The 20,063-nt window shown below is 39.3% G+C and overlaps 1 protein-coding gene across 1 annotated transcript; it reads right to left on the bottom strand.

The window, feature by feature from the left end:
* Positions 1-12,462: 12,462 nt before the first annotated feature.
* Positions 12,463-14,016, bottom strand: LOC114702095 (histone-lysine N-methyltransferase SETD1A-like). Its single transcript, XM_037205603.1, is given in 1 exon segment — positions 12,463-14,016. A coding segment is annotated over 1 exon segment (1,125 nt). The 5' UTR covers positions 13,916-14,016; the 3' UTR covers positions 12,463-12,790.
* Positions 14,017-20,063: the final 6,047 nt, after the last annotated feature.

Below are 20,063 nucleotides of genomic sequence, written 5' to 3'. Positions count from 1 at the left end.
TAGGCCAAACAAAGGCAAGAGAAAGAAAATAAATTTCTCTGGATTGTGCTAAAGGTCACAGCCATCATGGGAATGAGCTAAGCAGCTATTCCACAGAATGCTAACATCCTCTTTCTCTCTGAACTAGAGTTTATACTTTAAACAAGAAAGCATTGCACTGAAAACTCAAGCTGACTCTTGAGTGTCAAATGTTATCTGCAGAGAAGTTCTGCCTGATGCATTTCCTTAATGGCTGCTGTTTCCTAAGGAGGTGTCAAATGGCCCTAGACTTCATCACTTATTGGCTCTTACCATTGTATAGCTGCTTTGGCTAATTTGAGTCGTGTATTTCAGCCAAAGGCAAGGATAAGAATATTCCATTACTAACTGCATTTATGTGGCCTCAAAGAGCTCACAGAAGATAAATCTTAAGAGATGTGGCAGCTGTGGGGCCATCTCTGGCTTCAGTTCACAGCCTGTTGCTTTCACAAATATAAAGATCCAATTCAAATTGAAGGAAAGCAAAAACCATTTAGTGAATTACCTTCAAGCTACTCAAAGTTGTTTTTCATATTATATAATTACATCATTCTCCCCTTCCCTTTCTTCCCACCAAACCCTCCCAAGTACCCACTCTTGTTATATTTCAAATTGAATGTGTATGTGCATATATTTACAAATAGTCAAAAATCTCTTTTAAAAGAATGGGTTTTTATTATGTATCTTTTGTTCTCTTATACTGTTTTTTTTGTAGCAGCAGAGCTTGCATAGAAAAATATACTGTTTATTTCAAAGTATGCATTTCCTTTTTATCAAAAAAATCATTTTTAAAGAAAATAAAAAAGTTAAGCGACCAAAGTTTTAAACAGAGAATATATTTGGTGTTAAAAGATAAAATCTAGTCTTTCTGAGGATGTGTACTAATATTCCTGACAGTTTCTATGAAGGCTGATGGAAAATGCAATGTGATGTCATGATTGCATTTAGTCTGCTTTATTTAAGTCTCTATATGTAATTGAACTGTGATGTATGAAAGCTTGATTGACCACTTTCTGCATTCAACACAGCATAGCTGATCCAAGCAATCTGTGCTGGAGTCTGCTGAGCAGCATTCATTTCTGGTCATTTTATTCCCTGGTAGACAAAGCCATTGACCTTGTCCTCAGAATGAAAAGCTGAGACCCAATGCCTTTATATTGTTTGTATAGGCCAATGAGGTCAGTCAGTCAAGCATATAACATAAAAAGGAATAGGAATTTATATAAGGGAATAAGGTCAGGCAATAAGGGAAAAAAGGACTGGCTTAAGGTATAGCCTGGGAGGTCATTATAACCATTTTTAACTAAATATAGGGGACTAAACGTCACAGTACCATTGTGTTCCAAGGCAATTTATAGTTGGAACTATGTTTTACTCTGGTTTACCTTTGCTGGGCAATGTGGCATGGAGGCTGTTGTGAATGAATATAGAATTACCAAGGATATCAGATTTATGGGAACCAGAAACAAGTAAAATAAGTTGTTCAAATGTAAATGTTTTCTATGTTAATATACATCATCACTAAGCTGAACCAGAGTTCAGTCTTATAAGCATAAATTTAGATGTGAAAACTCAGTGGTTTATATCTATCTCTTCTTTTAGGGAATGAATATATTAATTTAATATTCTGCCTGTCATTTTTGGGTACTTAAATACAGGCCAGTCTAAATAAATTCCATTATGAACGCTTTATTTTGTTAGTTGTTTGGTTTTTAGACAACTCAGGATGACCTAATACTTGATATATAGTTGAGACTGACATTGAGCACCCAATCCTCCTGTCTCTACCAGATCATTAGATAATAAACACAGGCTACCATACTCTGCCCATTATGAATGTTTTGAAGAATGATTCAGATGATCTCTCTAGTACTTACATTTTGCTATTAGTTCTGTTTTTTGAGGTCATTCTTGCATTGCCCAAACTAGACATGTTTGTCTACAGATAAGCTAGTTGTTGCCATTTTATTGATATTGTTGAGAAATAAAAGATATAATCAAGATAATATTAATATATTAAGATTAAGTTTCAAATATAAATAAAAATTAGGTGGCATTTATCTGTCTATACATCATTAGATATGTAGTGAAAGTCATGTGATCTACAACATTGAGCATGACAGATCCATATCTGGTAACAGTAGAGACTGCAAAAGCAAGCTGTGACTCTCCTCAGTAAGCAGGGGACAGGGGTTGTTGATGTGAACTACACATGGAAGAAATACAAGAAGGTGAAACATATTTTAAGTTTTCAATGTGTATAAAAATACCAAAAATTTCCCCTGGAATTGCTTTCTCTTTGAAGTAATTGAAAGACACAAAGTGGATTGTTTATCATGAACTAGACAATTACTGAAATACAGGAACATTAGCATTGTAAAGAGAGAAAAAAAACCCTCAATCCAGTCATTGTGGTGGTTTGAGTAAGAATGGTCCCACAAGCTCATGTATTTGAATACTTGGTCACCAGGGAGTGGAACTGTTTGAAAGGATTGCAAGGATTAGGAGGTGTGGCCTTGTTGAAGGAAGTGTGTCACTGGAGGTGGGCTTTGAGGTTTCAGAAGGTCATGCCTCTCTCTCTCTCTCTCTCTCTCTCTCTCTCTCTCTCTCTCTCTCTCTCTCTCTCTCTCTCCCTCTCTCTGACATGTAAATCAGGGTGCAGAACTCTTTGTTAGTTTTAGAGAAGCATGTCTTCTTGCATGCTGTCATGCTCCCTGCCATGATGATAATGCACAAATCCTCTGAGTCTGCAATCAAGCCTTCCAATTAAATGTTTTCTTTAAATTAGAGTTGCCTTGGTCAAGATGTCTCTTCATAGGACAGTGACTAAGAGTCCAGCACTGAGATACATTCTGAAAAACTAATTTAAGAACACAGGATTGTTCTTCTAAAAGCAGTCACTTGAAAGATGTCAGAAGGTTCAAGGTCATCTCTAACAGGCAGTTCATAGCAGGTGATAGAACAAATCATAGTGACCTCTCCTTATGCAGATTTGACTGTTTTCCTATAATTAGCAGAACTATTGCTCAGAGCATTAAGTATGAACATAAATTGAAGTTTCTGTCCTACCAGCAACTCCCAAATACCCAGCAGCTGCTTCCCAAATTACTACACATAGGCTTATATTAATTATAAATGCTTAGCCAGTAGCTCTGGCTTATTACTAACTAGCTCTTACACTTAAATTGACCCATAATTCTTATCTATGTTTAATCATGTGACTTGGTACCTTTTCTTGGTATGGCATTCTCATCTTGTTTACTCTCCATCTGGCTTGTGACTCCTGATTCCAACCCTTCCTCTTCCCAGCATTCTTAGTTTGGTGCCCAGCCTATATTTCCTGCCTGGCTATTAGCCAATCAGAATTTTTATTAAACCAATTCGAGTGACAAATCTTTACAGCGTATAAGAGGATTGTTCCACAGCATATGTAAATTATTTTAGATTTTTAATGGAGACTTCAATTTTAGACGCTGTAAGATGATACAGTGGGTATGACCACTTGCTATACAAACATGAGAACCTGAACTTGAATCCCCAGCACCCATGTAAAAATGCAGAGTGGCCATGTGCTTTATGCATGTGAAAGGTTGAGACAAGATCACTCGGCTCCACCAGCCTAGTTCCCCATTTGGGGAAAGGCCCTGTCTCAGGGAAATAAGGCAGCAAGTGACAGAACAGGACATCAAATATTCTCACTCACATATACTAGCACATATGCAGAAAATGCATATATCACACTCACTCGAACAGAATCATGTTTGTTTTGAGACAGGGTATCTATACCAGACTGGTTTTGAATGCAGGAAGATCTACATATCTCTGTCTCAGAAGTATTAGAATGAAAGGTAAGTGCCACACACACAGCTATAATTTTAATTTAGACTCCAAAGAGTTTGCTTTCTACTAAAATCTCTACTGAGGACTTCAAGATAAGTAAAGACAAAGAAAAAAATCTTGAAAGTGACATTTTAATAACTAGGAAGGTTAGTGGGTGATAGATTTACTCTGATATGTTAAGAACAGGTGACACATTGGCATAATTGGACAGGAAAATTTGACTTGATTCTGGGAAGGTGGCACATGTTGAAATGGGCGTAAACAGTCATCCAGAAAAAAATGATCTTGGAGGTAAGAAATTAGAATAAAGCAGGAATTGTGGACTGCATGTACCATTCACTCTCAGTCTCCTGACTTTTATAAATAATTGCAGGGATAGCTTCACCGTCATTAGTCAGGAGCTGCAGAATGTCAGAAAAGATAAAGGAACAGCTTTATGGTGAGGGATGGATGTAATTACAGTTATTATCACAGAGAAAATGAGGCAGAACAAGTTTAAAAGAATGAAAATAAGATCAAGGATCAATTTAAAATACATTCTTATCTGGCTGTAAATATCATACTGTATCTTTGAAAAAAATTTAATCACACATTTAGATAGATGCACTTAATATTTTAAAATTCCCTAATCCATTGCTGCTCAGAAAAAAAAAGCTTCAAAATGGAGACCCAAATTCATCACACTTAATCCTCATAGGCATAGGTAGATGTTAATATTTATGTCTCATTTTTTTACACATGAAATTGGAATAATAAGCTCCTTTTCCTTTTTAGACAGTACAGAGTCCATAAAGCTGGGACTTCAATTCCAATCTCTTTCCAGGTTCTTGGTCTATCTTCCAGGAAAAACAAAAAGAACATTGCACACCACTAACCACCTTCCAGCCCTACAGAACAAGATAAATTACAATTCAATTAAAAACTTGTTCACCAAAGTCATATATAAAGAATTAAGGTGTTACAAACTCAAGTAAGACATAGTTCTCCATCCCAACTTTTCTTTATTCCTTAAGAGTATTTGTATCTTGAGCTCATAAATCTACCCTTTCTTCCTGGTGATGAATGTGCATAAATTGGCAGTCAGCCCTGGATATGTTCTGTGCAGACAGTCTTGTTGTGGGATGTCCTGTATGTTGTGAATATATGTTGCTATGACTGAATGATAAATAAAACACTGATTGGCCAGTAGCCAGGCAGGAAGTATAAAATAGGTGGGACAGAGAAGAGAGGCTGGGATGTGGGAGCTGGAGGAGATGCCAGCCTGCCATCCAGGGAGCAGCATGTAAAGACAACAGGTAAAGCCACTGAACATGTGGCAACATTTAGATTAACAGAAATGGGCTGTTTAAGTGTAAGAACTAGACAATGGTGGCATGAGCTAATGGCTGAGCAGTTTAAATAACATAAGCATCTGTGTGTTTATTTTACAAGTTGGTTATGGGACTGCCTGGGCTTGGCGGGACCCAGAAAGAAACTCTTTAGCTACATAGTCTAGGAGACACTGGAGTAGAGGGCTACTAATCTTCTCTACCAGATGGTACTATTCAAGAGCCACTTTTAAAGGTATCGGATGTTCATGGTAAGAAGATTTTTAAGGCTCAAGTCTGTCTCACCATACTGTTTTGCAGTAGACCTCTGAGTTTTCTTGACCCACTTGGCACATGTATCAAGTTGTGTGACACAATAACATATCATTGGTTTTGCCCTCAAAAATGTGGTAAGTCAATTCTGATAGTCTAGAAGGGCTTTGCACTCCAGTCAAGATTTGCTTACCTGAATCTTAGTAGCAATAAAGACACCACCAGAGTATGATAATAATCTCAAGAGTGTCTAGGTCTTAGGCTACATCATCATGTTATTCATGATGTGGATAATACCTTTCTATGATGAGGTCATGGTTAGCTGCTTGTCACAGTCATCCTGCAATATCATCCACTACCTCTTTTATGAGGCTGTGGAAATTGTAGCTATGTATGTATGCATGGAGGCCTGAGTTCAGCACTGGTGTAGCTGCTCAGGAGCCATCCACCTTGTTTTTTTGACTTATGGTTTCTAACTGGAACCTAGGCTTGTAAATAGAGGAGGCTGTGTCAGCCATCCTTTCACAATTTCTACAATGCAAGAGAGCAACAAAGACTCTGGAACATTCAAGAGTTTGCCTCTGAGCTCTTAGTTCTCTTGCCTGCCTGCCAAAGTACAGTGTCAGCACATTAGGGATAGATAGATAGGTGAGAAAGCCTTATTCCAATATACTTCATTGTAGTGGGTAGCCATTCCAGCTTTGACCTGGAAGTTCCAACCCCCATTGAGGCTTCAGTAATGGTCACGCCTACAAGGCAGGCCTGAGGGAGGACGCTGAAGACCCAAGATCCAGATGCGTGGACTCTCTTGGTTCCTGGATCCTGGATACTGGAGGTAGACCAAGCAGAGTTCTCCAGAGAACACCGCTGGGATGTACTACACTTTTCCCAGGCCCTGTAAACTATCCCTTCACTTGTAAGTTACCCCACAAAATAGACCTCCCTTATAACTACTTGGAGTGGCCATAATAATTTCACCAATTTCTGGTGCCCAACGTGGTGTGCCATTTGTAGCTAGAGTTTTTCTCTCTGTGTCCCACCAAGCCCCAGCAGTCCCTTAGCCCACTTATAAAATAAACATACAGACACATATTATTTAAACTGCTAGGCCATTAGCTCAGGCCTACCATTGTCTAGCTCTTACTCTTATACTCAGCCCATTTCTGTTAATCTACATGTTGCTGTGTGTTCTGTGGCTTTACCTGCTGCCTCTACATGATGCTCCCTAGAAAGCAGGCTGGTGTCTCCTCCTCTCCACCTTTCTGTTCTCTCAATTCTCCTCTCTGCTAGTCCCACCTATATTTCGTGCCTGGCTACTGGCCAAACAGTGTTTTATTTATCAATCAATCATCCACAGAACTTCATTTTTTTTTCTTGAAATATACACCTGTGTTCATGGCAAATGAATACATACTATATTAATAAGTTGTGTGAATTCATCCTGCTTCAAGCTCAGAGGTGATACAGAAATTATATCCAATGATGCAGTGAGATATAAGACTGAGCTCTCACTTTCAGTAGAGAAAAAAAGTGGAGAAGATTCCTGTGGGTTTAAAAACCATAAGCGTTAAACTCCTAATCTAAAGCTCATGTAAACCCCTATCCCTTAATGAACATCTAATTCAGAAACACAACACAGCCCTGTTGTCAGGACTACACATCTGTGATCCACATCACAACAGGGCATCTAGCTTGCTTGGAGGAAAACTGAAAGCTCCTGCTGTATCCATTCTGCTCTGGAAATCTTTCATGGGCATTTGGAGGACATTGAGCCTACTATCCTAGCTGACACAGATTGCCATCTACATTTCAGGTCCCTGCAAAATGCTGACAAACAAGGCTACAAAATGTGAAGACATATAATACACATATGCATATAGCATATTAATTTACCTACATTGATGTATCATCTTTATTACTGGCAGTGGTAAGTATTGTAAAGTGAAAGCCCTAGTGTATTAGATAAAGAGTTTGAAATTTATAAGAAATACACTTTTTTTTTTTTTTGGTTTTTTGAGACAGGGTTTCTCTAAGAAATACACTTTTAATTTAAGAGCAAACCTAATAGGAAAGCAGAGATCTAAAATAGAACCAGTAGCACATATATATGGTCATATATATGACTTATTAAGAGATTTGGTTTGTATGATTATGGAAACAGAAGATCCACAATGTGCTCTGAGAAAGCACGAGATGCAGGGAGCTATGATCCAGCTCAAATCGGCAACTAGCAAACTAATGGACACTTATTTCTGTGTTTTGTGCCCTCATATTTTGAATATATCAGGTGGTGACCACTCGCATTGTGAAAAGCTTCCTGCTTTACTGAGTCAGGTAACCTAAATGCTATCTCATTCAAGATACTCTCTCCTAATAAACAAAACCACCCAGAAACAAGCAGATACCAGAGTTTCAGGCAAGCAGATGCACAAACTAGTCATCACATAAGCACACAAAACACGGAAATATTTAAATATGAAAGGGGTCATCCAAGTACCTACATGAAGTTCTTTCCTGTGACAGTTCGTGACTTTAAACTTATTAAAGTAGTAAAGTAACAATATCCTTTCTAAGAATTAGTTGATAATGTTACTTTGTTTGTTCTCTTCTTCTTCATAAAGGAATAGCCAGATAGTACCATTGTGGGTCCACTTATTCTAATTAAATAGGAGCTTATTACTAACATCAGAAGATTTCCTATGTCTTGGCCTCCTGGCAGTCAGGACAAATATCTACCACTCATGTCCCCCAAGAAAACACACAGAGGTTTATATCAATTATAACTGCCCCTGCCAGTAGCTCAGGCTTATTATTGACTAGTTCTTACATTTAAATTAACCCATAATTATTATCTATGTTTAGCCACATGCCTTGGTACTTTTTCTCAGTTCTGCCTTGTCATCTTGCCTCCTCTGTGTCTAGCTGGTGACTCCTGACTCCACTCTTCTTCTTATCAGCATTCCTTTAGTCTGCTCACCCCACCTATACTTCCTGCCTTGCTACTGGCCAATCAGCATTTTATTAAACCAGTATACAAAAGCATTATCCCACAGCATTTCCCCTTTTCTGTCTAAACAAAAAAGAAGGTTTTAACTTTAACATAGTAAAGTTACATATAATAGAACAATTATCAAACAAGAATTACAGTTACAATATCTAGTCTATTTATATTTGGCAAATTTAAAGAAAATATTCTATCATCTATCTTATATTTGTGAGTCTGAAGTTTCATATTTAACTTATCTTTATCATAACCAAGGAAAATTATAGCTATCTAGTTTTCAACTACATCAAAGACCCAAGAAGGATATAATATTGCCTAAGTAAACAGGAAATGCATTGTAAGCAACTTACAAAAATCTAAAATGACGGAGACAGCTGGCTACCTGGACAGTCATCCAAAGTTCCTCTGCAATGTTGGGGAATCCTTCTTCAGTCTATAGGCCTAGAGTCTTTCGGTCTCTTCTCTCTATGTCCTGTAGAATGTCTGGCAGTTTCTTCTATGAAGCAGGAATCTGAAGGACCATCTTGCCTTGCAAAGTTCAGTGATCACCTTCCCATGGGTCCTGCATATCTAGTTTATATAACATCCTGTCAAACAGTCCAGATAAGAACAGTTTCTTGCCCAATGGCCATTTTGTGCCAAGAAGATAAACTCCATATAGAATTTGTTTGACGCCAATCTTCCTCTTTGAAGTAAATGGGTGCTGCCAGGAGCAGATGTGTTTCACTGTCCAGAAAAGTCTGAGTTTTTAAAACATTTAAAATGCCATATTCTGTAGGTCTTTGAAGTGTTTGAAGATCACCTACCTAATTTAAATATATCTATGTATATCTAGAAAACTAACATGACTAAAAGTTTGATTATCATAGATGACTATTAATGTGTATTGCTCAGCTATACACTACAATTTCAAATGAGTTACACAAATAAAATACTTTAAACAAGAATAGAAATATACATACAGTATCACAAAATTAACTTTAAATTTGTATCAATAAACTAAAATCCATAGCAATGTTAAACATTTTTAAATAAGTTGTTGCTCTTTAAAAGTAGGTTCAATAATCTACCCTTTCATCCTATCATATCTATACTATCTCCTTTTCTTCTTGGGCACCAAAATGTAGTTAGAAGATTTTCTATGTCCCAGATTGTGGTGGTATTCTAATTGTACTGAAATGTGATTTTGATTGTATGTTAATAAATAAAGTTACCCGGGGGTCAGAGCTGTTAGAGCCATAGCAAGAGTGTGGTGGTGGTGGTGGTGGTGGTGGTGGTGGTGGTGGTGGTGGTGGTTGTGGTGGCACACGCCTTTAATCCCATAGATTTCTGTGTGTTCAGGGATACAGCCAGCATTGGAGACATATGCCTTTAAGACCTGGCGGGCTGTACATACAGACAGTGACAAGGCAGTCACGTGTTTGGGTTTACAACCAATGAGAAGGCAGAACAAAATACTATAAAAAGACGGACAGACAGGATATAGCTCTCTTTTGGGAAGCTGGGACACCGCAGGAGGAAGGGTGAGATTTTAGCTCTGAGCTCTGACCTCTCGGCTTTCTCTTTTACATTGGTTCTGTGTTTCTTATTTAATAAGACTGTTGGTTACATCTACACCAGATGGCTGACAGTCAGGACAAATCTCTCCCACTCATGTTCCCCTAGTAAACACACAGAGGCTTATATCAATTATAACTTCTCCATTAGCTCAGTCTTATTACTGACTAGCTCTTACACTTAAAATTAACCCATAATTATTATCTATGTTTAGTCACATGCCTTGGTACTTTTTCTCAGTTCTGCCTTATCATCTTGCTTCCTCTGTGTCTGGCTGGTGACTCCTGACTCCTCTCTTCTTTTTCCCAGCATTCCTTTAGTCTGCTCACCCCACCTATACTTCCTGCCTTGCTACTGGCCAATCAGTGTACAAAGGTATTATCCTACAGTATATTAGAATATAATAAATCATCTGTTAGCAATCATATCTGTCCCGCACATTCTGTGATGTGAGCCTTGTCATCCTGTTGCCCAAATGAAAACAAACAACTGTTGTTCATGTTTTCTCTCTGGACCCATTTATTTTCCTTGTTAACTTTGTTGAGTCTCCTTATATTTATTTATAAGAGAAAGAAAAAGGAGGGAATTATGAATTATAGACACTGTTTTAGAGAGTAAATATGTGTGCTATGTACATTTGCATATATGCATGTATAAAAACCTTTTAAACTTCACTATTTAATCCCCTCTCCTAACATTTTCCTTGTTTTAATGTACTAGGAGGCATTTGTGTGGCTGTGGAAAGCCTCTTTCTAACTCATTAGCAGCAATTAAGCTGGACACTACATAATATACTAGACTTAATCTAGTATGGTTCCACAGAGAATGGTTCCAGTGTCTGATAGATGGACAGGAAGCCAGACACTGCCAGCAATGCCTGAAAAGTGGATCTTGAGCTGACACTATATTGCAGAGCATGAAAAGGAGAGAAATCATAGGACTTGGCAAGACTGAGTTGGGTGGAGGTACATCCCCCCTCCCTGCCCCCCCCACAACAACACTACAAAGAAAACAGTGTTCTTTGGAGATTCTTGGATGCTCATTCAAAGGCATACTTCTGTGCAGCTATTTTGTAGCAGCAGAGAGATGGGGAGTGATTATGTTCCGAAGTACCCAGAGGCTGCCTAGGCTCTCAACCTGGCTGCATCTCTTTGGGAAGAGTGATTAACCTGCCCCATGAAGGGTCCTGCAATAGAAAGGACAGATGAAAAAAAAAAAAAAAAAAAAAACAAGTCAGGCAAAAGGAAAGTGGAAAAAAAAATAAGAGGAAAACTCATTCTCATTTATTATTTGATTATACAAATCATTTTTAAGTATCTAGATTATGGAAAGCACCTCTCTAGACTAAAAGACCCAAGAGTCCTTTGCGCTCAATACCCATTCTATGTGATGCAGTGTCTGAGAGAGAAAACGACAAATTATTAGTGGAAAAGATGAATGTGGTATGTTAATACCAGGGTACGGAAATGGTGTGGCGTGTTAGAGAATACTGGAGAAGGAAATGAAGGAGGTGATACATTAGAGACTGCCAGGTCCAATAGAGTTAAATGGAGTAGGATGGAGGGAATAATCAGGAAAAGGGAGTTCAAGGGCAGCTTTAGCTTCTTTTGGCCCTTTTATTTTTTTCTCTATCTCTTTTTCTAGGTATGTTTGTTTAAGTAAGAAAAATTTTCATTCATTTTACACACCAAAGATCCCCTCTTCCTTCCTCCCGCCCCTCCCCCAGCCTCCCCTCCCAACCCACCCCTACTCCCTCCCACAAGAAGGCAAGGCCTCCCATGGGGAAGCACATCCAGCAGAGGCAAGTCCAAGCCCTTCTCCCTACCTCAAGGCTGCAGGAGGTGTCCCATCATAGGTAGTGGACTCCACAAAGCCCTCCCATGCACCAGAGATGGATTCTAATCCTATGGCCAGAATAATCAGTTGACATTTATATTAGATCACAGTCATTAAGGCACTAAAGAATCATGCTATTTCAGTTAGTCCTTGAAGCAAAATAGGTGCTACCAGTCATTTTATAGATCAGGAAAGTAAATAACAGAGAGATGCAGTAGATGGAATAGGTTACAGTAAGTAAAGAGTAGGTTCAATATTTAAACCATGAAGGAAGCAAAAAATGTCTATTCCCCAAGCTCTAGAGCAATAAACTCCTTCAGTTATCTGTACCAAGGGTCAGAATAACCAACAAGACATTGTAGTCTTGAGGAAAGAGCCACAAACATTTAGGACACTACTATCTGAACTATTTCTCAAGACACATAGGACTGTTGTGATTGTAGGTTGGCCACTAAATAGTTGGCACATAATATATGCTCAGATACTTTGTTTCCTAAGGGCATTCTGGTTATCCCACGTATGTCCGTAGCTGGCATTTGCTCTTTTATAAGGATTCTTGTGTCCCTGAGTGGATGAGTCATTGTTAGGATTTAGGAACCACTGAGTTGTTGTTTTTTTTTTTTTTTTTTTGTACAATAAAGTTTAATCACAATTATAAAAATGTGGCGTTGGGTTTTCACTATTAACATTATGTACAATCCAGCCCCACAAGAAGGGCCTGCCCCCCACCATCCTGGCCCAGGAGCCAGAGTCCTGGGACACTAGGGTGGGAGGGTGACCCACAGGGTCTGGCAGAAACAGATGAGGCAAGGTTCCAGGCACAGAGTTCCCAGGACTAGGGGCCAAAGGCCCCCCCAGGGGGAGAACATGGCCACTGCCCCAGAGACCCCTAAACTGGGGCGGGTGCACATAGGGCAGAAGGGGAAGTCCCCACTAACATGAAGCAGAGGGCTATTCAGCCCCCAAGAATAGCATCTATACAGGCTGGTACCCCAGGTTTCCACAGGAAACAGCTGCTGGCAGCTACCAAACATTTACAGCTTCTTCTCCGCAAAGAAAAAAAAATTAAGAGGGTGGGTGGTTGGGCATGGGGTACAGGGGAGTCAGAAGTTACCTCAAAGGACTGAGGCTCCCTTGCTGGGCTCAGGGCCCCTATCCCACATATGGAGATGGGGCATGTAGGCCGTGCTGAGCCCACTAAGGCTGGGGGTGCTGGGAGCGTAGGGCACCAGAGGGGAATAAATAGGGGTGAGGGCACCAGTCCTGCCCCACCTAAGTTGAGGGAGCCGCGGCAGCTCTCAGTGCCGCACAGACACGGGATCTTGTTGTCCTCCAGTGGGAACTTGTAGTCGTAGGTGATCTCCTCATCCACACCAATGGGCTGCTTGGAGTAGATCACAATCTTCTTCTGAGACTCGATGGTGATCACCTTAGCGTAGCAGTTGGGCGTGCAGCAGTGGTTGATGAACCTGGCGAGTTTGCCACACTTGGTAGCATCGATGATGGTATCGTGATCCACCCGGAAAAGGTAGCTGCTGCCAATGCCCTCCTGAACGTAGCGCTTCTCCCACATGTCGGCCACCATCTGGTGGATGTTCTGGCCAACATACTCTATCACCATCTCATCAGCTGCGATGGTTTCCATGGCAAACAGACCCCACTCATGGATTCGGCTCCGGCCAAATCGGAGTTTCTTCTTCCGGAACTTGAGCTGGTTTAGCTTTAGCAGATCACTATCCATGATGGCTGAGGTGCCAATGGCGCTCAGTAACTGCCGCTGCTCTGACCGTCATTCAGAAAGCACCCAATTAGTCCCCTGAGTGTTCACGCCTTCCAGCTGTCGGGCTGAGACAGGGCACACATCCAGGTACTTGTCCTTCTCTTTCTTGTTAATGGGGTAGTAACCTTCGCTGCGTGCAGAGCCTGTCTGATGCTCCCGGGGCCCATCTTGGGGCCATTGCTTGCGCTTTGGAGTGCTTAGGTTGGTGATGGTGTGGTGGACCCAGTGGGTATCATTAAGCCAGTCAGCCCCACTGGTCTGCTGCAACAGTCGCTCATACGTCAGCCGCAAGTAGCTCATGTCTCTGATAACAAACTTATACTATTTCTGAAATGTCCTTTTATTTCTTTTCAGGTGCAAAGTTCATAAAAAATAATCAAGCTAAATAAATACGAAGACCACAGCAATGATCAGTGATTTTTAACTGGAGATTTACACCCTCATAATTCTTTACTGCATTTAAGTTTTTTGTTTTTTTGTTTTTTTGTTTTTTTTTTTTTTTTGTTAGGCTATAACATGTCTGTTTTTAGTTAATAAATATGCAAAGATACTAAGAGAAAAACTAATTAGTAAAAAAATATGAAATCTTTAAAGTTTTTTCCTACACTAAAACCAGAAACTTGAAGAGTCATAGACTGTGACATTCTGACTTCCTGTTGTAGGCAAACTTTGGCTTTGGAAGAGTTATCAGACAGCAACATGGGAAATCTGCACATTTATTTGATTATAAATGTTACAATTACTTTAGGAGGTAATTCAGAGGATATTGTTAATTTGCAAAATTATTTGATTGCACACATTAGTTTTCAAACTATTTAAATTCCAGACTTCCTAAATGCAATCATGCATGATTGAACATGACTTTCTTGGGCTTGATTTGCCCAGGATGTTTGTTTTGTTTTCCCAAAAGCAAAGAGTCAAAATCTAGCCCTCTTACATTTTTTTTCCAGTAAATGTTAGTGAAGATCCAAAGATCAGCATAGACTTGGACAACTACTAAAGCTCCACTTGGGGAAAGAAACTTTAAAGGTTTATTTAAACCACGAGCCTACTCACAAGTCTAGACCCACACAGGCTCATGAAATTACTTTACTCATGTGAGATGAAGCATAAGAAAGGTAGTGGCATTTAGATAGTTGGCCTCATGTAGAAAATATCTGGATAAGTAATTTATTGAGAAGATGATGCTGTATCATTGGACATAAAGTACAATCCTTGCAGCTTGGTTTGAAGAGTGTCCTTGGAGTCTTTAAAGAGAGATTCCTCATGAGAAGAAATCTCATTAAACTTTCAGTGTGACCTATTTTAGGCTTGACTGGAAAGCACATAACATCTCCTTTTAAAACCGGGAAGTAGAGCAAGTTAGTATCCTGGTAAATTGACAGTTTATAGACACAGTCCATAATTGGCCTCAGGAATGTTAGAATCTCTCCATTTACCATATTTGAGTACAAACACACTGGCACATGAGATGAGTTAAGAGGACTCACTGTGGTTACATTCTACATGTATTTGTGATTGTATTTATATATACAATGTTATTTTATTCTATTTGCTCCTGAAGATGGATCCAAGATGCTTGTCTGTCCAATTTCTTGTGCATACTTCATTTGACTTAATATTGATTCTAGGCTATATGGACTTGTTTTTAGTGATGCTGCTATATAAATCAGGGAGAACCATCTTTATGCATGATTTACATTGAGCAGGACTTGGGAGCATAAGAAGTCTAAGAGCAGGACATTCTATCCACTTCAAGGATAGTAGCTATTGACATCATAGAACATATATCTGTATTTGACTGAGTCTTATCATATTCTATTGAGAAGCCATATGAGAGATTGACTTTGTTATCCAAAACGGATATATCTAATTTCATTTAAAATACATGAATACTTTTTATATCATTAAGAACTAACAGTGGAAAACTTTTGGTTGTTTCAGTAGACACATGCACACACACACACACCCCCCTAATTATACTCTGAAAGTAAGTGTATTAGATTTCTGAGGAAAAAAATGTATATGTTTGTACATAGTCATTCTATTTTTCTAGCCAATTGGCTAGAATCAATCAATTTAATAAAATTCTGTGTGCTTATATTGGCTTACCTATATCTTATTTAATTTTTACAGTTTCATGCATGTATACAATGTGTTTTGTGCATACTCACATCCCACCCCTTCATTACCCTTTTGTGTCCCTTCCTATGTCTAAAGAGCTTATTTTTCTTTCCATTTATTCTTTCTTTGTCTTTCATATCACATTTTTTGTCTTGTGTAAGTAGATGTAAGAGTTATGTGTTCAGGATTAAATTGTCCCTGTCATATCCGGAGGACAGTGTTTCACAGAACTCCTCTGCAATGGCCAGCTCTTAACAATCTTTTTATCTCATTTTCTTTGATGTTCCCTGGTCTTTGAAAGGGGTTGTGTGGATGTCTTTTTTAGGGCTGAACACTCACTCGTCATTCATTTTAAGTGAGTATTTACCATCAGCTACTGAAAAATATAGTTTCATGGCCAAGGAAGAGAATGATGATAGTCTAAGAATATAATTGTAAATATTTAGAAAACAGATTGACTATGTATATTCTCAACTTAACAATATTGTTAGGCCCTACTGTGACATCTTCAGCTATAGGCTTTCTTCCAGGTTTAGAATACAAGGCACATACTGCTGCTTGTCAAGTAGGCCTCAAATTTAATTAGAAAGTAGTTCGTTACCCACAAAACAACTGTACCATTGTTGTACCAGTGGGTGCATCTTAGCTAGCATGCCATTATTATAGTAATCATGCAATCATGATCCATAGCTGGGCAAATCTGATTATTTTTTTTTCTTCTCCAACAGCCGCTATAGAACCTTATGTCACTCTGAGTACTAACCAATAGAAGAGAGTGTCTCAAAAAACCAAAAAAAAAAAAAAAAAAAAAAAAAAAAAAAAAAAAAAAAAAAGAATAGAGGATTATAGCATAGCTCTGGCTTGGTTCATTTGTGTGCTACATCCCATGTGTGTGGTGGTGTCTTCAGCAATAGGATTTTACCGTTACTGTAGCTAGTAGTTTCTCTGATCCTGCCTGGCCCCATGGTCCAGACGAATCTTTAGCACCATGGTCCTGCAGCCGGTTATAAAATAATCACTCAGAGGCTTAATATTAATTACAAACTGTATGGCCTATGGCTCAAGCTTCTTGCTAGCTAGCTCTTATCACTTAACTCAACCCATTATTAATCTATGTATTGCCCCATGTTCCATGACTTTACCTGTATCCCATTACATGTTACTCCTTGGATGGCTTGAAAGGTGGGCTGGTGTCTTCCCCAACTCTGCTCTTCTCTCTGTATCTTTGCTTGGATTTCTCACCTGCCTCTAAGCTGCCTTGCCATAGGCCAAAGATGGTTTATTTATTAGCCAATGGGAGCAACACATATATTCACAGCATACAGAAAGACATCCCACAGCAATGTAGTCCTGGTGGGTGACCAAGAACAGTGGCAATTTATGTTTACTTTACCAAGTATATTAACTATGCTCATCTCACCTTACCTGTTGGACTGAGGCTTCAGATTCTTATATAAATTTATTAGTCTCAAAGTCCACTGTTGATTTTCTTAAAGTAGGAAAAGATATTTTAAGAACATGATATCTTCAGTACTTGGATGGGGTTTCTGGCACAACTATTAGGGTGTTTGGCCATCCCATCACCAGAGTAGGTCAGTCCCGGCTGTCTCTCAGCCATTGCCAGCAGTCTTTTGTGGGGGTATCTTTGTGGATTTCTGTGGGCCTCGTTAGCACTTTGTTTCTTCCTTTTCTCATGTGGTCTTCATTTACCATGGTCTCCTATTCCTTGTTCTCCCTCTCTGTTCTTGATCCAGGTGGGATCTCCCACTCTTTTTCCCTCAACCCTTACCGTTCATTGCTCCCACTCATGTCCAGGCTGTTCATGTAGATCTCATCCATTTCTCCATCATTGGGTGATCCCCGTGTCCTTCTTGGGGTCCTGTTTTCCAGGTAGTCTCACTGGTGATGTGAGTAGAAGTCCAGTCATCCTTGTTCTACATCTAGTATCCTCCTATGAGTGAGTATATACCATATTTGTCTTTCTGAGTCTGGATTACCTCACTCAGGATGATTTTTTCTAGATCCATCCATTTGCCTGCAAACCTCATGATATCATTGTTTTTCTCTGCTGAGTAGTATTCCATTGTGTATATGTACCACAATTTATTTATCCATTCTTCAGTTGAAGGGCATCTAGGTTGTTTCCAGGTTTTGGCTATTACAAACAATGCTGATATAAACATTGCTGAGCAAGTGCTCTTGTGGTATGGTTGAGCATTTCTTGGGTATATGCCCAAGAGTGGTATAGCTGGATCTTGGGGGAGATTGATTCCCAATTTTCTAAGAAAGCGCCATATTGATTTCCAAAGTGGTTGTACAAGCTTGCATTCCCACCAGCAGTGGAGGAGAGTTCCCCTAGTTCCAAATCCTCTCCAGCATAAAGTGTCTTCAGTGTTTTTGATCTTAGCCATTCTGACAGGCGTAAGGTGGTATCTCAGAGTTGTTTTGATTTGCATTTCCCTGATGACTAGAGATGTTGAGCAATTCCTTAAATGTCTTTCAGCCATTTGAGTTTCCTCTGTTGAGAATTCTCTGTTTAGTTCTATAGCCCATTTCTTAATTGGACTGTTGGTCATTTTGATGTCTAACTTCTTGAGTTCCTTATATATTCTGGATATCAATCCTCTGTCAGATGTGGGGTTGGTGAAGATCTTTTCCCATTCTGTAGGCTGTCTCTTTGCCTTGTTGACTGTATCCTTTGCTCTACAAAAGCTTCTCAGTTTCAAGAGGTCCCATTGATTGATTGTTTCTCTCAGTGCCTGTGCTGCTACTGGTGTTATATTTAGGAAGTGATCTCCTATGCCAATGCGTTCAAGACTACTTCCTACTTTCTCTTCTAGCAGGTTCAGAGTAGCTGGATTTATGTTGTGGTCCTTGATCCACTTGGACTTAAGTTTTGTGCACGGTGACAGATATGGAGCGCTGCGAGTCTGATTAGTGAGAAAGAGGAGGGTTTATATGAGCAAGAATTGTTGAAACCAAGGTTGGATAAAGCACAGGGACAAATAGCCAAATGAATGGAAACACATGAACTATGAACCTAAGGCTGAGGGGCCCCCAACTGGATCAGGCCCTCTGAATAGGTGAGACAGTTGATTGGCTTGATCTGTTTGGGAGGCATCTAGGCAGTGGTACCAGGTCCTGGGCTCGCTGCATGAGATAGTTGTTTGAAACCTGGGACTTATACAGGGATGCTTGGCTCAATCTGGGAGGAGGGGACTGGACCTGCCTGGACTGAGTCTATCAGGTGGATCTCAGTCCTCGGGGGTGGCCTTGATCTGGAGGTGTTGGGAATGGGGAGTGGGCTGGGGGGAAGGGGAGGGGGGCAGGAAGGGGGAGAATAAGGGAATCTGTGGCTGTTATATAGAACTGAATAGTATTGTAAAAGAAAAGAAAATAAAAGAACATGATATCTTGTTTCTGTAGTTGGTTTAATAATTTTTTCTTGTTGTACTGTTTACTTTTTACTTTTTAGAGACTAGGTTCAATGCAACCCAGACTGTTCTTGAATTTTTTATACAGATGAGGATGGCTTTGAACTTTTGATTCCCCCACCTTTACCTTCTGAGTGCTAGGGTTATAGGTATGTGCTATGATGACTGATCTATATTGTTTAAAATATACTAACCCATCATCAGTGACTTATCTCCCTCTCTCCTTCTCTGTCTTTACCTGTGGCAAGATCTTAATGGTCCAGTGAACAACATAGTAAGAGATTAAATAGAGACTCTGTTTTTATTGGTTTGAGTTTGCCAACTACTTCTTAAACTTACATGATGCTTTTATGTACTGTCTAAGGAATCTTACAAAACAAAAGTAATTTGCAACAAATTAGCATTTTTAACATGTAGTTATGCTTCATGTTAAAGTATAGAAAATCAATTTATATTATTATGTAAGGCAATGTCCTTTCAACACTGTTTATTCAGCCATCTGGTTTTAGCCCACAATGAAAACAAATATATTTATTCCTTGTGCTAGCGCTTGATCATTCAGAAAATTGTCTCTAGCCTTGTGTTAGGGGATATGAGACTGGCATGTGAGATAAAGATAGTAAACATAAAATAGCCCAGTGCATATTAAAGTGGCCATAAAAATCAAAGTATTTCATAATCAAATAAAGTTTTGATGAATGGAAATATACAACTGATTGCCTTATCATACAAAAGCAGAAAAGCACTTGTCCTGTTGAGCTCTAATTGAGAGGCCAGATGGAAACCGGCAGTCAGACTGTCATTCCTGGAACATGAGAACCACATGAGGCACTGGGTAATAGGTACAGATTTCTATTTGCATATAGTTAGAATAGCACTTAACAGCAAGA

The sequence above is a fragment of the Peromyscus leucopus genome, chromosome 5 (assembly GCF_004664715.2).
Source record: "Peromyscus leucopus breed LL Stock chromosome 5, UCI_PerLeu_2.1, whole genome shotgun sequence".
NCBI lineage: Eukaryota > Metazoa > Chordata > Mammalia > Rodentia > Cricetidae > Peromyscus > Peromyscus leucopus.
The sequence above is the reverse complement of the archived record's forward strand: the minus strand, read 5'-3'. Positions and strand labels throughout refer to the sequence as shown.